Source organism: Syngnathoides biaculeatus, chromosome 4 (genome assembly GCF_019802595.1).
Source record: "Syngnathoides biaculeatus isolate LvHL_M chromosome 4, ASM1980259v1, whole genome shotgun sequence".
Lineage (NCBI taxonomy): Eukaryota > Metazoa > Chordata > Actinopteri > Syngnathiformes > Syngnathidae > Syngnathoides > Syngnathoides biaculeatus.
Window position 1 is genome coordinate 25219982 of NC_084643.1, and position 18481 is coordinate 25238462.

Genomic DNA, 18481 nt, shown 5'->3' on the forward strand with positions numbered 1-18481 from the left:
ATGGATATTTATTTAGAATCAGAGATGATCAGTCAAACACAACAATCTTGCTAGATGGGACTGAGAAAAGATGTCAACAAAAGACAAAGCAGTAAATGTAAATGGGATGAGAAAAGTAAATCCTCGTATCTAGAACAATAACACATGAAATATGAGTGTTTTATGGTGGAGTAGTGCAGCTTCCTGTTAAGGACAGGACAAGACATGACAGGACAAGGAGAGGAGAGCAAGCATCCAGGACAAGGGTCATGAACCTGACTGTATAACTGAAGGGTGGTGGGAGTGGTTATGTAAATTCTACATATCTATTGGACCTGAGTGTGAGTGACGGGATACCCAAGCAATTTGCATATTCATGAATTATTTGTCACAATAAGTTAGTCACCCCACACCAAGCAAAAAAGTGGTGTATGTCTGCAGACACATGGAAATGAAGTGACACCATTTGGGATGCAAACTGACTGACAGAAGTGTCCTGTAATTCTTATGCCTGTAATGTGTACTGTGGTGGCTAATGACTCCACCCAGTCAATTGAGGCTGGATCAAGACCAAGAGTCCACCTGAGAGCAGCCTGGCAGATGGAACACTTCCCACACTGAGGGATCCAGGGCAGTCTGCCAGCCCAACAACAGTCTACCTGGAGGAGGTCACAGGGAACCAATGCCACCCCAGAGCCAAACCCCTCCCCCCCAGGCCCACTCCCTCCACAGGAGAGACAACCCCAACCTAGAAAGCCCTACAATGAAGCCAGGCCCAACCTAGCCCGAGGGTACGAAGGTGTCCCTTGGTGGAACTGAGGCTGGATAAAGGCACCCGAGAAGAACTCAAGGGGCAGCCGCGGGGCATGAGATTGGCGCCCTATTGTCAAGTAGCCATCCAGCCCTTGTGGGCTCAGCTTCAGAAGCACCAACATAAAGCCATAACCCATCTCCCCCTATTACTATGATTGTTAGGTCCTTGACTGGCAGTCATTGGCTGTACCCGGTGTATCGGGTAGGCCCCCCTAGTGGTAAACTTTATTTTTCAACATCGTCTCCACTATGTCTCCTTTTGCGTTCATCTTTAGCGAGCTCTATGAACACCACTGCAACACGGGCACCGGCAAGGTACTGTTCACCGCCGCCAAGACACTGTACCATATGCTGGAGGCGGACGTGCCCATGGTGCTGCCCCACGAGAAAGTCCTGCTGGCCGTCATCCACCACCTCGCTTGCCAGGCTGTCACTATATGCCACCCGGGTAAACACACGGCATTGTCTTCAAGTACCTTTTGAGTCGAGAGATGTATGTTGTTTCCCGGCTATATTGCGGTTCATGTTCAAGGTCCCGCTATATGGCTTTTTTTTTGTACTTGAAAATCAGTCGCTTTCACCATTTGAACTCAAAATACACCACTTGAATGAATCGTAGACGTCCAATGAGTTATTCCTGGGAATGAGGTGGGCGTCACTGTCATTATCATAGGCTGTTTCATACTCCTTCAACACTGGCAACTAGATCCATTCCACATATCAATCATTCCCACACAGACGTTATTTCTGAATATGAAGTCTAGTTCATCAATCAAACGACACAATGTCCTCTAGGCTTCCCAATCATAGTTATTAACACTAGATAAGATTGTTGCGCTTATGTGGCAGCCATTTTGGGAAGGTTCTCATTACCATGAAGGCAACGGTAGGCTACTTGTGTTTACATTTAGACAAACAAAAACAACAGTTTTCATGTAGTATTTGTTAGGCAATGTTTGCACAAACCTGGATATTTCAGTCCACTTGACTTGAGAAAACATCTTGCAGTAAAAAAAAAAAAAAAAAATTATTATTATTTTTTATGTTCAAGCCTCCGGTTAAAAAAATCACGTTACTCACTGTTTACGCATTACTTGTAGTTGTTTCACATTGTAGTTTTTACTAATAATCTCAGAATATTTTTGGAGGACTACTTTTTACCCGAGTCACATTATCATCAAGTAACTGGACTCTTGCATACAATATATAGCTACTCTACCCACCTCTGGAGCAGACATCCTCTCTTGTATTAAAGCAACTTTTTGTGCTCATTAGATTAGCCAGTGTCTTCTTCCGTGTTGAGGTTTTGGTCCCAGGAGAACTGTGAAGCACACGTAACATCGATGAGAAGAGCTGATCTTGGAAATCAGCCTACAACTATCCTTTTTTTTTTTTTTTTTTTTACAGATGTTGCTGTTAAATGTATTATGCAACAGAGCAATGTAAGAGGTTATGTCACAACACAAATTGAACTAACTTCAAACTCAAAAATGGCCCAAAAAATACTCAACTTAATAATTTCCTGGAGGATATATAGCGCTTGTGCACCTACATCATCAAATCACATCAGTGGCCGGAAGTGCCGGTCAAACAAACCATTCTTCAATGCTAAGTCAGTTGGAGATGACGCGAAAATACGTCTTATAGCACGACGCCCAGAGTTTTGTCCAATACCGTTAAACATTTAGAAGGTGATAATAAATGAAGGTACATGCAATACATACAATGAGAGACACATGGCATAGAGGACCCATATTTAATTCCGAAGTCGATGTTTTCGTCGATAAGAAATTGGACTATTAATCAGCTTCCGCTTCCCTTGGACAGCTGGATCTACACGTGGATCTGGTGAGTAAGTCGTCGACATATTCACAGAAAAATTTGAAAGTGTAGAAAGTTTGGATGCATACAAATACTTTGTTGCTGGATCGGTTCTCAATCAAGAATAAATCCCACATTTTGATGGAGCCAATCAGATTTTTTTCAATACAAATACCAATATTTAAATAAATAACCCCTGGTTTTACACAAACTCACATTCATTAACTATGATTGGGAAAAAAAAAGACAGCGAGTTGGCTCCTCCGTACACGAAGCATGTTGCAACTACACGTTTAACTTTGATGAACTTTTCCGTAACAGAGTTTTTTTTTTTTAAATATGCACTGTACTCATTTGAGAACATTTTTAGTCCAATGCGTATTTAAAAAAAGAAAATAAACCACTGGTATAGGCTTCAGCCCCCGTACACGGAAGCGGGTTGCGGCCACACGTTGAACTTTAGTAAACCTCTGTGTGACCTTTCTTTTTTTAAATACGCCTTGGAATCATTTGAGAACAATGCATTTTAGGGAAAAAAAAAGTCTGTTGGGGAGAGGTTTACCGAAGATTAACGTCTGGCTGCAACACGCTTCCGTGTACGTTGGAGACGACTCCTTGTCATTTTTTTTAACGCATTGTTGTCAAATTAGCCGGCTTGGCATTGTAAATACTTCTCGGGAATAATTCCTACCTGAAGTGAAGTGATCGCTACACAGTCGTGTGTATTTGGTTGGGCATCATCCATCAAGTTAAATTGCCGAAATCCATCGATCTTTTCTCGTCTTTTCAGCTGGTATTCCAGAGAATGATCTCTTTGAATATGTGTCTCGTCTGTTGTGACAACCAACAGCACAACAAGTCTCGGGGATTGTGAATATACTGCTCCGGTTCCATGTCCCCCACACTGTCGAGCAGCTTTTTTTGACCGGCAATATGGTGCTGTGAAAATAGGCACCTCGCGTGCACAAGCTCTATTGGGATTCACCTATGAAGTTGGTCTTTAAAGTTTTTAAAATGGAGGATATTATTCATTATGGCAGACTTTGAAGGCGGCATTAGGTGTAGATGAAGATGGACCTCGCTCACTTGGAGGCTAAAACAACAAAGCAAAGAAATTGGGCAAATTTACACGCACATGTGGTGAAAACGCTCCGTAACTTCCATGAACAAGAACTCAGCTTAAACTTGCCTCCTCTCAGACATCCAAACTCAATTTCTCAGTTGAGATATACAACTTGAACATACTTACTTAGACCAGTTCTGCATTTATTCAGGGCATTGGCACTATCATGTGCAATCTTAACACATTTCAGGGTTATCTGTGTTTATTTTCATTGTTTGTCATGAATGTACTGTATGAACATGATTACAGATTTCCTGTTGGACTGTTTGGAGCTTTGCAAATCAACACGGTTCGCCTTGGACATTTATCACCAATGCCAATTATCAGACAACTACGGCTTTGCAGACAAGGTTAGCATTGTTTTTATTTATTCATCCATCCATTATTTGAGCCCCTTATCCTCACAAGGGTCACAGGAGCATTGGAGCCCAACCCAGCTATCTTAAGTAGGAGGTGGGGAACACCCTAAACTGGTTGTCAGCCAATTGCGGCGCACATAAAAACAAAGAACCATTCACACTCACAGTCACACCTAAGGAGAATTTACAGTGGAGACTCTAATTGATGGATGTTTTTGAGATGTGGGAGGAAACCAGAGTATCTGAAGAAAACCCACGCAGGCACTGGAAGAACATGCAAACTCCACACAGGCAGGGCTGGGATTTGAACCCTCGTCCTCAGAACTGTGAGCCAGATGCTCTAACCAGTCGCACCACTTGACCACCTATTTATTTATCAATTTATTGATTTAATCTAAGAAGGAAGATATTTAACAATCCCAATTCCAATTAAGATGGGACAGTTCATCCATCCAGCTATCTTCTACTGCTTATCCGAGGTCGGGTCGCAAGCACTGTAGCTTTAGGAGGAACACCCAGGCTATCTTTTCCCCGGCCACTTCATCCACTTGTTTGGGGGGGAATCTCCTTTTCAACAAGTATACCCACACCTACTCAGCGCCGCTCACCATGGGCAACTCCAGAGAGGAGTGGAGTCCTCTGAAAAGAACTGGTACCAGAGCCCAAGCTGTGCGTGAAGGCGAGCGTCACTGTAACTTGTCGAACATCTCCACCTCACACACCACCTCAGGCTCCTTCCCTGCCAGAGAGGTGACATTCCACGTCACTTCTTCTGCCACCGCCCAGCTCACACTGCACCCGACCCCTGTGCCCCCTCTCATTGGTGATGAGCCCATGGAAGGGGCACCCCTTTTACCCTTTTGGGCTGTGCGCGGCCAAGGCCCATGGCTGCAGGCCCAGGAACCAGGAACCTTGATCCATTTTTTTGTACTTGTCATAGGGGTTTAAGGAGCCGTGCTTTGTTTGGTCCCTCACCTTGGACCTTTTTGCCATGGGCTACTCTACCAGGGGGGTGAAGCCCCAGACAACTTACTTCTTAGGATCATTGGGACACACAAATCCCTCCACCACAATAAGGTGATGGCTCAAGGAGGGGGATGTTTCATAAAATGTAAATAAAAATAGAAGATAATGATTTACAGATCATTTTGAATCATTATTCAATTGAATGCAAAACAAAGATTCATTATTTTATGTTCATACTAATTAATGTTATTGCGTCCTTTGCAAAAAGTCCCTCATTTTTAGTTTTATGTCTGCAACACGTTTCCAAAACGTTAGGACAGGAGTCACAAAAGACTAAGAAAACTGATTAATTCTTTTAAAAAAATAAAATTAAATAAAAAAAAAACAACAACATTCCAAAGATTGAACAGGTTAATTAGAAACAAATGTACGTCATGATCGGATAAAGGAATAAAGGAATCATCCCTGACAAGTTCCATTATTCGCCACCAGGGCTGGGGTGGGGTTCACTTTGTGAAACAGGCCAGATCAGAATTGTGAGGCAGATATCCTAATCAGTCGTTCACCATGATGCCAAGAAAAACAAAATTTTTAGCAAATAAATTGTCAGTTTTTTTTGTACTTTGATATTGATATGATAACCGTAGGTCAATTAACAGACAATTTTGCTGTTTGGTCTTGTTTAATTTAAGAAAAGAAATGTGTATTAATAAAACAGACCTTTTTTCAACACAGGATTTGGGTATGGGCTCAGAGAAAGATCCATATTCTAAGTGGAGGTTCCAAGATGTCTTTAATGAGGATTCCATCGTTTTGGACCCAGTGTCTGTATTGCCTGTCCAGTTTGAACTCACAGACTCCTTGATACCTGTTTCTGAAGGTAAATCAAATCATACTCAGTGGTGCATTGAGATGCAAGTTTGTTTCTGTGACTATGCTTGGAACTCAACTCACTTGTATCTCAGATCCTATTTCCTCATTGAAATGAATTGAAATGCTGATGTGTTCGAGCCTCTTAAAAAAAAAAAAAGTAATCTTTTTAATGAGAAAAATATAACTCCATGATATTGTACTTCAGTCATCATACAGTACAGTAAATCATGAAATAAAATATAAACAGTTTTTGCTACATTTCTGCCTCAATTCAATGGACATTCAGTTTAAAATAGATGCAGATACATACAAGTCTGAGAAATTTTACAACTGATTCAATAAGCTGCAGTAATATTTGTATTTTTTTTTTTTTTAAAGATGGCTATATGCCTGAGTAATGTTATGTTGTTCAAATACTGTGTCCATTGCTTGAGGTTCTGTATGGATACCAAAGCTATTCGTTAGCCTGTCTACAACATTATGCAGTTTGTTCGCATTAAGATAATCAGACTGTCGTAAGCCAAAGTTACAGTACTGTTTGTGGTTGTTTTAAACAATAAAAGTACTTGAGAGTAAACTTCAACTGTGGATGGGAATAAACGACTATAAGCCCTTTTTTCCCAAGTATTGTTCACTATCTACCCAACAACTGCTTTGTTCCAATGTGAGCATCTTCCCACTCGATTGGAGCCAACATACCACCAGGTGATGATCAGTTGACAGCTCTGTCCCTCTTTTCACCCGAGTATCCAAGATATGTGGATGCAAGCATGAATACAAAGTCGATCATCGGACTGCGGCCTAGGGTGTCCTGGTACCGTGTGGAGCTACTGTATGAACATGAATGTTTGAACATGGTGTTTGTTTTGGACAGTCCCAGACGGGCACAGAAGTCCAATAACAAAACACAGCTTGGGTTTTGATGAAGAGGAGCTGTTCTTCCCTGTCATGCTCTTTGAGGTCTCACTGTCATTGCCCACATGAACATTGCAGGCCCTAGAAGACTTGAGTGAGTCCCTAGCAGGGGGCACTCTCCAGCACCCCTCCAAGAAGAGTGGGTACTCTTAAGCTGCTGTTTGGTGCATCGGCAGAAACAGCAGTCATTACCCGTCGTTTCATCTAAAGACGGAGAGCGGCTACCTCTCGTCTGCCAGGGTGAACCCTAATGTAGATACTGACCCGGAGGGCAATCAGTATGCACACAACTGCTCTGCCCCTTTTACCATTGGCTTCTCCAGAGTGTAAGAGAGTCCAACACCTCTCAACAGGAGCCCAAGTTGTGTGTTAGTGAGCCCGACTTTGTCTAGACGGAATTTCTCAACCTCGCAGATCAGCTCAGGCGCCTTCCCTACTAGAGAGGTGACGTTCGACATCCTTAGAGCCACCTTTTGTAGTTTCAGCTCCCTGCCCACATGACATTCTTGGTCCTTCCCACAGGCAGTGAGCCCATGGGAAGGAGGACCCATGTTATCTCTTTGGGCTCTGGCTGGTCATGCCCATGGCTGCAGTTCCAGCCACAAGGCTTTTGTCATTGAATCCCATCTCCAATTCTGGTTCTAGAGGGTGGTCATTGTGACCCACATTTGGGCGAGAAAAAACAGCATCTATTTATTGTCATCGTCATAGAGACTCCATGAGCATGCTTTGTCCAGTCCCTCACCTAGCACCTGATTGCCATGAGTGACCCTAGCCCTGACAACTTGGGTCCGAGGATCATTGGGACACACAATTCCCTCCACCACGATAAGGTGACAGTTCAAAGAGGGAGTGTAATAAATGTGACTGTAATTAAGTAATTTCAATTAACACAATCATTTTACACCCATATTGTGTTCAGATGTGTTTAAAGTGTATGAGAAGTTTAAAACTATTATTCAAATGTTTTTACAATATATGGTCTCTTTATATTGCAACTTATTTTTGATTAGGTCTGGAACTCAGTTCCTATGCTTGAACGGGTTGACTGTGTATTTTGAGTGCTGCTACTTGTTTTTAATCCTTACAGGAAACAAAGTGTACCCCCTGGAATGTTCCTGCCTCTCACACTGCTCATTTGAAGACGGTGGGTGAAGTCAACATTACAATTTTCAATTATGTCTGTAAATGTATCGTTATCACACCAGACCACTCTTACACTTGAATGGTACCTGTGGTTTGGTCTTTGTTGCAGGTTCCAACTTTCTGCGACCCGTGCTGAGTCCTTTGTTTAGCATGTTACAAATGTTACAAGAGTGCAGTCAGCTGGAGCTGGCCCTCAGACTGCTGGTCAACTCCTACGGTAGCTGCCTGCAACACGTTACCTCCAACATCATGGACATTAAGATTAGTGCGCAGGTAGGGTTGGCCACTCATCAGAATCCTCTACTAGGGGTGTAGCAATTCAATTTGGCAGCAATTCAATTCGTATTACAATTCTTGGTTGCAGATTTTATTGAAGGGTGACATTGATTGATCTAGAACAAAGGTCACCAACCTTTTTGAGGCTGAGGGCTATTTCGTGAGCACCGATCGTATCAAAAGGTATCTGACCTGTTTGCGGCAAACTTCAGCGTCAGCTTTCATTATACATAAAAGATTTTCATTGTAATGTTTTATATTTTATGACTATTTTAAAAAAATATTAATGTAAGAAAGTGAGATTTAACATTTAAAGCACAAACGACAAAAGTAATAATTTGTGACCTGTGCTATTTGTGGTGCCTTGTGGGCACCTTAATTGGTCCTCGTGGGCAGCCATGCATTTTTTTTGGCACACGGTCCCACGATCAACCAAGACTGGCTCTCGATCGTTTGGTCGATCGCGATCAACGCTTTGAGCATCCCAGGTGTAGTTCACCAATCAGACGAGACAAGAAAGTCACATGACCTAACACAACATCTTTCAGCTAAACGGGCATAGATAACAATATTTAAGTCAGCCCGGTGTGTCATTACCAAGTAGGCAATGGAGAGCTACTCGTGCTTGCATTTAGACAAACAAATACAACAGTAGGTCTGCCACCTTTTCATGCCTTTGGTGTTTGCACGTATTCTATCTACTTAGTAACGTTCCAATTTCCAACATAACCAATAATCTTCCTTCTGCCACTTTTTTAGATTTACAAAGCACAAGAGCTAAGAAAATACAACTTGTCCTTGAATGAGCTGCACAAGATCACCAACTCGTCCCTGAAGTCCATTGCTGTGGCTCTGCTTAATAAAGTGAGAGCTCCAACACTGACAAACAATTTTCCAAGAGTCTAAATCAGAGTTCTGCAAACTTTTTTCCTTAATCGCCACATTTCATTTTTGATAAGGGCAGATGGCCCAGGTTATTTGGAAATGAGGTACCCTGATCCCTGCCCTCCTCTAAAAAATACATACAATAACATTTGATAATCTCAATGTAAAATAATCTCATTTTAATTGTATTTGTTTAAATTAGGATTAGTTCGAATTTTATTATTTATACGTGTATGACAAAACCGTTTACTAATATTTTTATATTTTATTTACAATAAATCGATTATGTAATCATTGTACATCATGAGCTACATGAATAAAATAAACAGAAAACACACAATTATCTTTTTATAATTAAAGTGTGAGTAATCATTCAATTTAATATAATTATGTCATAAAATGTCAAATTGTTTTTCCCAATAATTTTATTTGCACAAATTTACCCAATTATTCATTGAGCTGAATGAATACAAATACACACAAATGTATATAAAATCATTTTAATAAAAAATAATTCATTGGAATTTTTATTTGATTAAACCCAATTATTAGATAAAATAATGACAAAAATGTTATCTCATTGTTTATTTTATTTTTTATTGTATTAAATAAATTAAATTAATTATATAACTGCACAGCGCAGCATGGTGACTCAGCTGGTAAAGCGCTGGCCTCACAATTCTGAGGACCCGGGTTCAATCCCTGCCCCACCTGTGTCGAGTTTGCATGTTCTCCCCGTGCCTGTGTGGGTTTTCTCCGGGCACTCCGGTTTCCTCCCACATTTCCAAAGACATACAAAATTAACTGGACACTCTAAATTGCCCCGAGGTGTGATCGTGAGAGCAGCTGTTTGTCTCTGTGCCCTGCAATTGGCTGGCAAATAGTTCAGGGTGTACCCCGCCTCCTGCCTGTGGTCAGCTGGAATAGGCTCCAGCACTCCCCGCAACCCTCGTGAAGATAAGCGGCAAAGAAAATGGATGGATGGCTATAACTACACATAAATCAAAAAAATATTATTAAACATAAAAAAGCTAAATTACTGCAAGAACTGAATTGTTCTAGGGCCCTTGACAAAGTAAATACTCTGGATTATCTGTGTTTGATATAGGTTCTCAACTGGAGGATGGTGGATTGCAATTTGGCCATTGGGCTTTGCACACTCATCTCGAAGGAAGAAGTCTTTACAATTCTGTGGAAGGTTATTGACAGCACGTGGGAAAACTATGAGAGAATTTTGGTAAGCCACATGATTATTTTCAGATACAACTATTGTCCTGGCCTGAAATGGTCATCACAGTTGTAATCACTGTCTTTCAGGCTGTGGCCAGGATTGGGGCAGAGCTTTGCAGCTTGTACGATTGTGGTGAAGAAAAGAACAAGTTTCTGTCCGTCATCACTGACGCAGAATGGGGCATCAAGCTTGCCAAAATAGAGGTACAGTGCTTAGAGTCCAAGCCCCAACCTGAATTACAAAATTTGTGAGTGAAATTGTCATCATCATCAGTCAACACCTGAATTTCAGATGTCCTATTGGGCTTTTGTCGATCTACTTTTTACCTTCCAACAGAAGCCTGAATTTTTTTGTGCCATTCATTGACCCACTATTGTATTTGGAATTGGTAACAATTCCCTTCACCTGGACTAAGGCCCCAATTCCATCTAAACAAAAACAGCCCCAAAGCATTATGCTGCCACCACTAAGTTTCCAAAAATCAGCCATTATCATGAATGTATTTTTAAAATCTTTTTCCACACATAAATAATTATTAATGAACTATCCTAACTGAATTTTGTACAGATGGGTGTGCGCTTTCAAAGGTTTAGACAAGGTCAAGTTCAATTTTAGGCGTATCCTGAAATTTTATCCTCTAGCACAAGCTTTTGGCAGTTGTGTATAACTCTGTTGTATTCATCTTATTTTTGTCTTTATTATGTTTATATGTGGTCTGGCAGATCTCCACCCAGCCCGTATTTCACCAGCACGCCGAGTTAAAGAGCGCGTTGATCCCTGTTCTGGTGAAACACAAGAGGATCACTCCTGACATTATCTTCCAGTACTGCAGGTTTCTAAAATGTCCGCCCTGTACTTCACCAGGCCCTGCTTTCTCATGCTCCAACTATTCATCCTTATAATCCTCAGTACATACGGTCTGGACAGCAACAGCATCATCAACCAATACATTACCACCAGGCTGCTGCTCCAAGAGGAGGAGGAGGAAAACACAGGCTCTATGCAACCGCTGTGCCATGAGGATGCACTGGACTGGGTCCTGTCCATCATCCCCAAGTTGCATCATACCAGGGAGCTCACCAGCAGTCTTTCGACAGCCATTTTCAAGGTTTGGTAATCCAATGAACCGTTTATCGTGGTGGGTACGCTCCAGACCAACTTGCCATAAGTGAAAATGCAGACTAGAAAGACCATATAACATTAAAGAACATAGCTTCTCCTCTCCCATATGCTTCAAACACTTAAACTAATAAAACACCTTCTGTAAAGTATTCCTTACAACCTGTTTTCACTCTTGCTCACACCTCTGCAAATAAAAGGCAAAAGTACTTCAAGCCGTTTGTCACTCCCCAGTTGAAGTTTACAGTAAAAGTGACACATAAAACGAAAGATGATTAAACGTATATTTTAAGACTAAAATGTTTAAACAAAAGAAACAAAATTGCAAAAAATCCCAAGTTAATGCTAGATATTTTGTGAAACGCCATACACATGCTAAAAGAAATTGGCATTGATGTTATGACAAACATAAACCTTGAAACAACTCCTACTTGAACCCTCACGGATCAGGAACACAAACAAAGCATAAAACAAAAGATGATTAAGCGTTTTATATTCAAACACCAAGATGTTGAAGCAAGCCAAACCAGATAATGAAAGGCCACTAGGTCAATATTACATATGCAAAATGCCATAGAGGAGCTAACAGGAACTAACATAGATGTTACAGTAATTATAAACCTTCCAACAGCTGCTACCTTAACAGACACACAGCAGCAACACGTAGAAACACAACATAAAGCAACAGATTAAGCATTGCATGTTTTAACAACAAAATGTTCAACCAAACCAAGTAATTTTGCGTAACGTAAACCCACTAGGTCAATGCTAAAATATCACCTAAATTGCAAAAACTAGAAGAATTTAGCAGAGATGTTCGGGTGAGTATGAACCCTCAAGCAAATGCTACTTTAACACACACAGAGCAGGAATACATAGAGCATACAACAGTACTCACAGGCATATACTGTTTTACTCTCTGCTAAATGACGAAATGTGGCACTGTATTAAGTTGTTCTTATACTGTAGCTGTTAGGAATGTTGCATCTCCTCAAGTCAGTCTTAGTGCTGCTTGTCTTTTTTTGGCAAAATGTGGCACTACATTGAAGGCGGGCAACTCTAAATTAGGACTTTTCTGTATATTGTTATAATCCATGAAAAATTAGCACTTGAAATTTTTTCACTATCTCATTCAGGTATTTCTATTTGGCTACCCGAATTGTAAGTGTATTTAAGCATCTTGGTGATAAAGTACTGCCTCCATGAGTGAAAATACAAACCATGGTTTGTCTTTATACACACTTGATATTTTCTTCAAAATGCCGTGCGTGTGAGCGACTCCGTCACTGAATTTTTTTGTGTGCTTTTTGTCACCTAGCTCAGTCCTTACAACTACGAGAGGATCGAGGTGGTGTTGCAGATCTTACATGCTGCCGACGAAACCTTTGCAGGCTTTTCTGTCAGTCAGGTAAAAAAAAAAAAAGAAGACGCTGTCGTCAATGTTCCCTCTAATTTTTGACGTGTCTGAGCAAACACATTAAGGCCGTGAGCGCCTCCTTGAACCACTGTGAGCAACATCAGACGTACAGTATGTAATATGGTCAGTGTTGTCCATTGAAGTTACATGGCTCATTAAAAGGTTCAGATTACATTCTCATCAGAACATTTTTAAGAACAAGTTTGTGTTTTTGCTAATTTACACTAAAAATGTCAACAAACAAAAAAAATACATTACAATACAAATACATACCCAGCCAACTATTAAAACCCATTTGTGGGCAGCATCTCATTTTTGGGACATCATGATTTTCACGCATTATATCCTTCAGTATATCAAAATATTTAAGTGTTTTAATCTGAATCTATAATTTGTTATCAGGAGAGGATAACTCATCGGTCAAAGTTAGCAGTTAGATTTTTGGGACGAGATTATAAATTAGTAAAGTTATCATATAACTTAACCATAAACGAAAAAGAAGTGTTATTTCCATGATTGTGGCCGGTTAGGAGACTTTTATCTCAATAAGTCAAAAAATTGCCACCCTCCCCTTGAATGGCTTAACTATAAATTTGAGATGTCGCTTCCAACTTTATTTCTTTTTTTTTTTTTTAACCCACAATGATATCCCCATCTGTTTTTCTTGCTGTTAAGAGGAATTATTGCTTGCAGAATAACTTTCACAATGCATGGTGAAAGCTGAATAATGCTCCCAAACAGTTTTAAAGGTTGATGTAAAGTTGCCTCCTATATTTAAAATAGAAATTTAGCTTTTTGGGCAATGTGTCGTCTGTGCTTTCATCCTCAATCAGGCTGTGCCAAGGTGGAATTTGAACATTACACACCATCTCATCCTGTACTTTCTACTTTGGCTTCAGACCAGACCTTTTTTACTCAAAAAAGAGAAAATCTCATCCAGTTTCACCACTTTTTCTTCTATGAATAACATAACCCGGTGTTTGTAATTATGAGTGTACACCTTTAAAATGGGGGGGGCAGTGTCAGGTAAACTAGGAAGTAGACTGTGTGGCCCATTGTGGCCGAGCAGCAGATCTTTGTGAGACAGTCTGCTGCCATGTTTAAAAAAAAAAAAAAAAAAAAAACTCGTCAGGCTGTGGTTCACTGCGCTGGATCTGTTTTCCTCTGCGCTGGGTCTGTTTTCCTCTGCACTTGGAGTGTGCGACAAGTGCGCAGTTGCCGTATTCCCCCGCTATATTGTGAGCAAGGTTTGGTGGGATTACTTTAAAAATGTATTCTGATTTGTTACTATTGACCTGTTCAAAATGTAGTCACTTAATTCAAGAACGATAATTAGTTATGTAACTTGATTACTTTTATTTTTGATTATTCCAATACCAAATGTGAAAAAAAAAATTACAGAAGGAAATTATTTATGAATACCATTTATATATACAAATCCCAAGAACTTTGGGACGTTGTGTAAAACACATTTAAAACTGAATACAGGTCTGATCAGGTTTTTTGCAAGTTTATTCATCTTTATTCACCATAGGAACCAAGAAACCTTAGTGGAATTAAATTGTGTGCGCACGTATGTTTTCTCTCAGGTGTCAAACGTTTGCTTCCTACTCCATCCTCGATGTTGCCCTTTGTTGTCACTCACCCATAGTCGCCCAACGCCAAAGATAAATGAACAGAATTTGTATTATTCTTTAAATTATGTACTTTGAATGGTTATTTTTGGTAAGGGGGAGGTTGGCTGGCTTCGTACAGATTAGGAATGTTGGTTTTCGCTTTCATGCAGAGATTTTTCCAGATTCTCTGAATGTTTTGAGGATATTAGTGACTGTAGATAATGAAATCCCTAAATTCCTTGCAATTGTTCTTGAGAATTTTTGTTCTTAAAGTGTTGGGCTATTTGCTTATGCAGTTGTTCACAAAGTGCTGAACCTCGACCTACCCTTACTTATGAACAACTGACCCTTTTGGGGATACTCCTCAAAAATTCTAATTTGAGATGATTCTTTTTAATCTGGGCTGCAGGCAATGGGCCTCCTGCAGCACTTAAAGTCCTATAAGCGTCTGGCTCCCCCCTCGGACGTGGAACACGCATACATCCTGGAGAACAACCTGCCGCTCAGCCCCTTGAATGCTGTCAGGCTACCTTTCCACCTGATAGTGCAGGATAAACATTACTGGAAGATCATGTGTGAGTCTCTACTATATTATTATAATTATTATCAAGGGTGCACATAAATATTGCGGATGAGCATGAAAAATACACACTGATACACATACGATTGTATCAGTGCGCACTTGTGTACCACAAAATATTTAAAATAATAGGTGTGTGTTGTAACTACTGTACTACTACTATATCACAACCTTTTTTTTTGTCTTATGTATGGGATTTGATTTTGTTTTATTTTGCGGTCTGCTGCCTGGGCGGTATAACAATTGAATATATTCTTAATTAATTTAATTAGTTGAATTAAAATTTAATACATAAATTATGGAGAACTTGAAAGTTGGATCACTCGTGAGTCAAGGTACCGCTGTATATGGGGCATATGAACAAAAACAAAAAAAATGCTCTTGATTACATGTTGACTTTTTGGTACATTTTAACCATTTTACTGCATGTTTTTAATCATGTTCAGTATTTATATTACCGTAAAAAGCTGTAGAATCCCATTGAAAAGTAGTGTTATAAATCGCAGGTGTCCGCAATAGAGTGGGGATCACCAGATACACACAGTTATGGTGAAATTAAGCTCTCTCTATTTCATGTGTTTTAGCTCCAGAGCTCACTGAGGAGACCTTCCCGACTCTTCTTCTAATCAGCAAATTGATGAAGGTGCTGCACATGAGTTTAAAAGCCAGCCCCAAACTCAGTCCAATGTAAATGGAGCTCCTCTGCCCCTCTCTCGCCACAGGTGAGCCTGGACAAGCTCTACATGTTGGCCGTCAACCATGTCTTTGATACAAAGATGAAGCCCCTTCTCTTGGAGCAAAGGAAGAGGGCTCAGGCTCCAGGCTTGAATAAGGCCACCCAGAAGGTGGCCGTGACCATCATGACGTACATCCGCTGCATCCAGAACCATGAATGGGCAGCTGCCACGGCGCACAAGATCTCCCAGGAGCTGCCTCCAGGTCTGACCCACATATGAGGTGTTTTATTGTGGAGGATGCAGATAAAATGTCCCCCTTGTCTGCAGGCTTTGAGAAGATACAGTCACTCCGGTTCTGCTTGGCCATTGGAGAAACATGGCTTGCAAATCCAAACCTTGACGTAGGTATTTCTTTACAAATGGCTGGGGGATATGGCTTTAAGACAAATAATTTTTTTTTCGCTGTTTTTTTTTTTTTTTTTTTTCCCACAAAAGTTGGATTCACTTGTAGCAAATGGCAATGTCATTATTCAAAACATTTGGTATTTGCTCAAATGTATTTCTCCTGATATCAAAGGTGTTTTCCATCAATAGTTTGCTTAAACTTGTAATAGTATATTAGAAGTGGAATAATAATAATTACCCTGTTCAGTAATGTATTTTTTAATATATCCCCTAATCACAAAGAAGGCCTACGATACACAAATGAAATTTGTCCTAGTTGGTCCAGAATCCCCCACAGGAACGCCTCCTGGGGAGTGGTTCTCCTTAGATTTTGGCCCATTTAGTCAATGTAGAAGAAACCCATCCATTTTTCGTATCGCTTATACTCCCTAGAATTATAGCCATCCTAGAGCCTATCCCAGCTATCTTCGGTATCAGTACAACCATACAGTATCAACAACCAATCACACTCACAAACATACCTACGGGTGAGTTTAAGTCTTCAATTAACTACCGTGCACATTTTTCGATGTGTGAGGAAAATGGAGTACCCGTAGAAAGTAAGACAAAGTTAATGTGATTCTGTATAAGTAATGTGTAATTTGTTTAGGTTTAAAGTAAATACAAACTGGAAATAGCAATAAACAGCTTCAAGCAAACACTTTGACTCGATTTTCAAGAATTCTTCACTCTCTTCCAAACTGCTAGTTGTTGTGACGTTTTCTGGAAAGATCTAGCCTTTATAACTCACAACTCAAGAGTGACCAAGTGACATCTCGTATATTAAAAAGCTGTAAAATCAGGTCACTCGTAAATTGATTTACCACTGTATAGGGAATTTGTTAGGTGTTGTCAGTAGTTCATTCATTTAAAAATGGTAATTTTCCTCAAACATACAGTGTACCTGAAGTATAAATGGCAAAATCAGAGAACCTAATCATTTAGCAGTGGTATTTTTTTTTTTCTCCCAAAGCTTGATATTGATAAAATCAACAAATTGCAAAAAGTCCCTTATCACATTGATCCTCGACTGGTGGTTTTGGAAACCCACAGGATGTGACGCAGACCCGAGTGAAGGCCTTCCTGTGCAAGGGCCAGCTGCAACTCCTTCGCTCGGCCACGGAAAACGCCTTGATGAACAATCGGCTCAACACACCCGAGCACATCAAACTCAGCAGTACTCCGGAAAAACTCATCATGGCCTTATATGAGCACAGCAGTGTAGAGCAGCGCTTCAGGGACTCAGCAGGGTATACATATCCTGGTGAGGTGACATATTGTGCAATTTTTTCACAACTTCAACTAAACGTCTATCCTCACGAGGGTCGCGGGGAGTGCTGAAGCCTATCCCAGCTGTCAATGGGCAGGAGGCGGGGTACACCCTGAACTGGTTGCCAGCCAACTACAGGGCACATAGAGACAAACAGCCGCACTCACAATCACACCTATGGCCAATATAGAGTTTCCAATTAATGTTGCATGTCTTTGAAATGTGGGAGGAAATTAGAGTGCCCAGAGAAAACCCATGCAGGCACAGGGAGAACATGCAAACTCCACACAGGCGGGTCCGGGATTAATCCCGGGACCTCCGAACTGTGAGCTCAACACTTTTCATCTGAACCACTGTGCCACTCTTCAACTAAACAGTTTCCAGATATCTTTGTAAAATCTCTGTCATGCTTTTTTCGAAATTGCCCAAGGATCAAGAATCATAACTTTTATTTATTTTGCCTTGGTAATTTACAATCTTTAAACCCACACTGCAAATATTCGATGCCATGCCAGGTAGTGAGTGTCCAGGTTAGGGCATCTATCCACTGCGACGCATCAGCAGCATTAGTCGTTTGACCTTTTAGGAGAAGAAGGATTGTAAGGACATTTAAAATGAAGCACAAAATATACATATATAAAAGCTCAAATCTTTTTACTTTTTGGGAAGGTGGAAGGAAGACCATCATTACGTTGTCTTCATTTTCGCAATTGTTTTACATTTAAAATTAATGAAAAAATCTTTCAGTGACAAAAAGATTCAGGTTAAAAAAAAGTCTGTACAAAAGCTAAATATTGAATAGTACTGTAAAGATAAAAGCCACAATATTGCATCTGCGTTTACTGTATATGACGTGGTGTTTGGTTGCTTTGTAACATGGGAGCGCAGGCCACATGACATAGGTGGTGAATGCTGGCTAATTTAAACAAGCATGCTTATCAGTCATCAGGGGAAGAGAATGGAACTCGCCA

General features: G+C 40.4%; 1 protein-coding gene across 5 annotated transcripts in view; it reads left to right on the forward strand.

The window, feature by feature from the left end:
- The window catches only part of kntc1 (kinetochore associated 1), a 58342-nt gene that overhangs the window by 24498 nt on the left and 15363 nt on the right, over positions 1–18481 (forward strand). For all 5 annotated transcript variants that reach the window (XM_061818040.1, XM_061818042.1, XM_061818043.1 and 2 more), the window contains 16 exons: positions 1068–1240; positions 3986–4086; positions 5797–5941; positions 7940–7996; positions 8105–8268; positions 9031–9135; positions 10265–10393; positions 10474–10590; positions 11110–11219; positions 11297–11495; positions 12825–12914; positions 14949–15114; positions 15704–15762; positions 15842–16058; positions 16124–16197; positions 17294–17504. In XM_061818040.1, the coding sequence (XP_061674024.1) occupies positions 1068–1240; positions 3986–4086; positions 5797–5941; positions 7940–7996; positions 8105–8268; positions 9031–9135; positions 10265–10393; positions 10474–10590; positions 11110–11219; positions 11297–11495; positions 12825–12914; positions 14949–15114; positions 15704–15762; positions 15842–16058; positions 16124–16197; positions 17294–17504 (2117 nt within the window). The remainder of the gene's footprint in view (positions 1–1067; positions 1241–3985; positions 4087–5796; positions 5942–7939; positions 7997–8104; positions 8269–9030; positions 9136–10264; positions 10394–10473; positions 10591–11109; positions 11220–11296; positions 11496–12824; positions 12915–14948; positions 15115–15703; positions 15763–15841; positions 16059–16123; positions 16198–17293; positions 17505–18481) is intronic.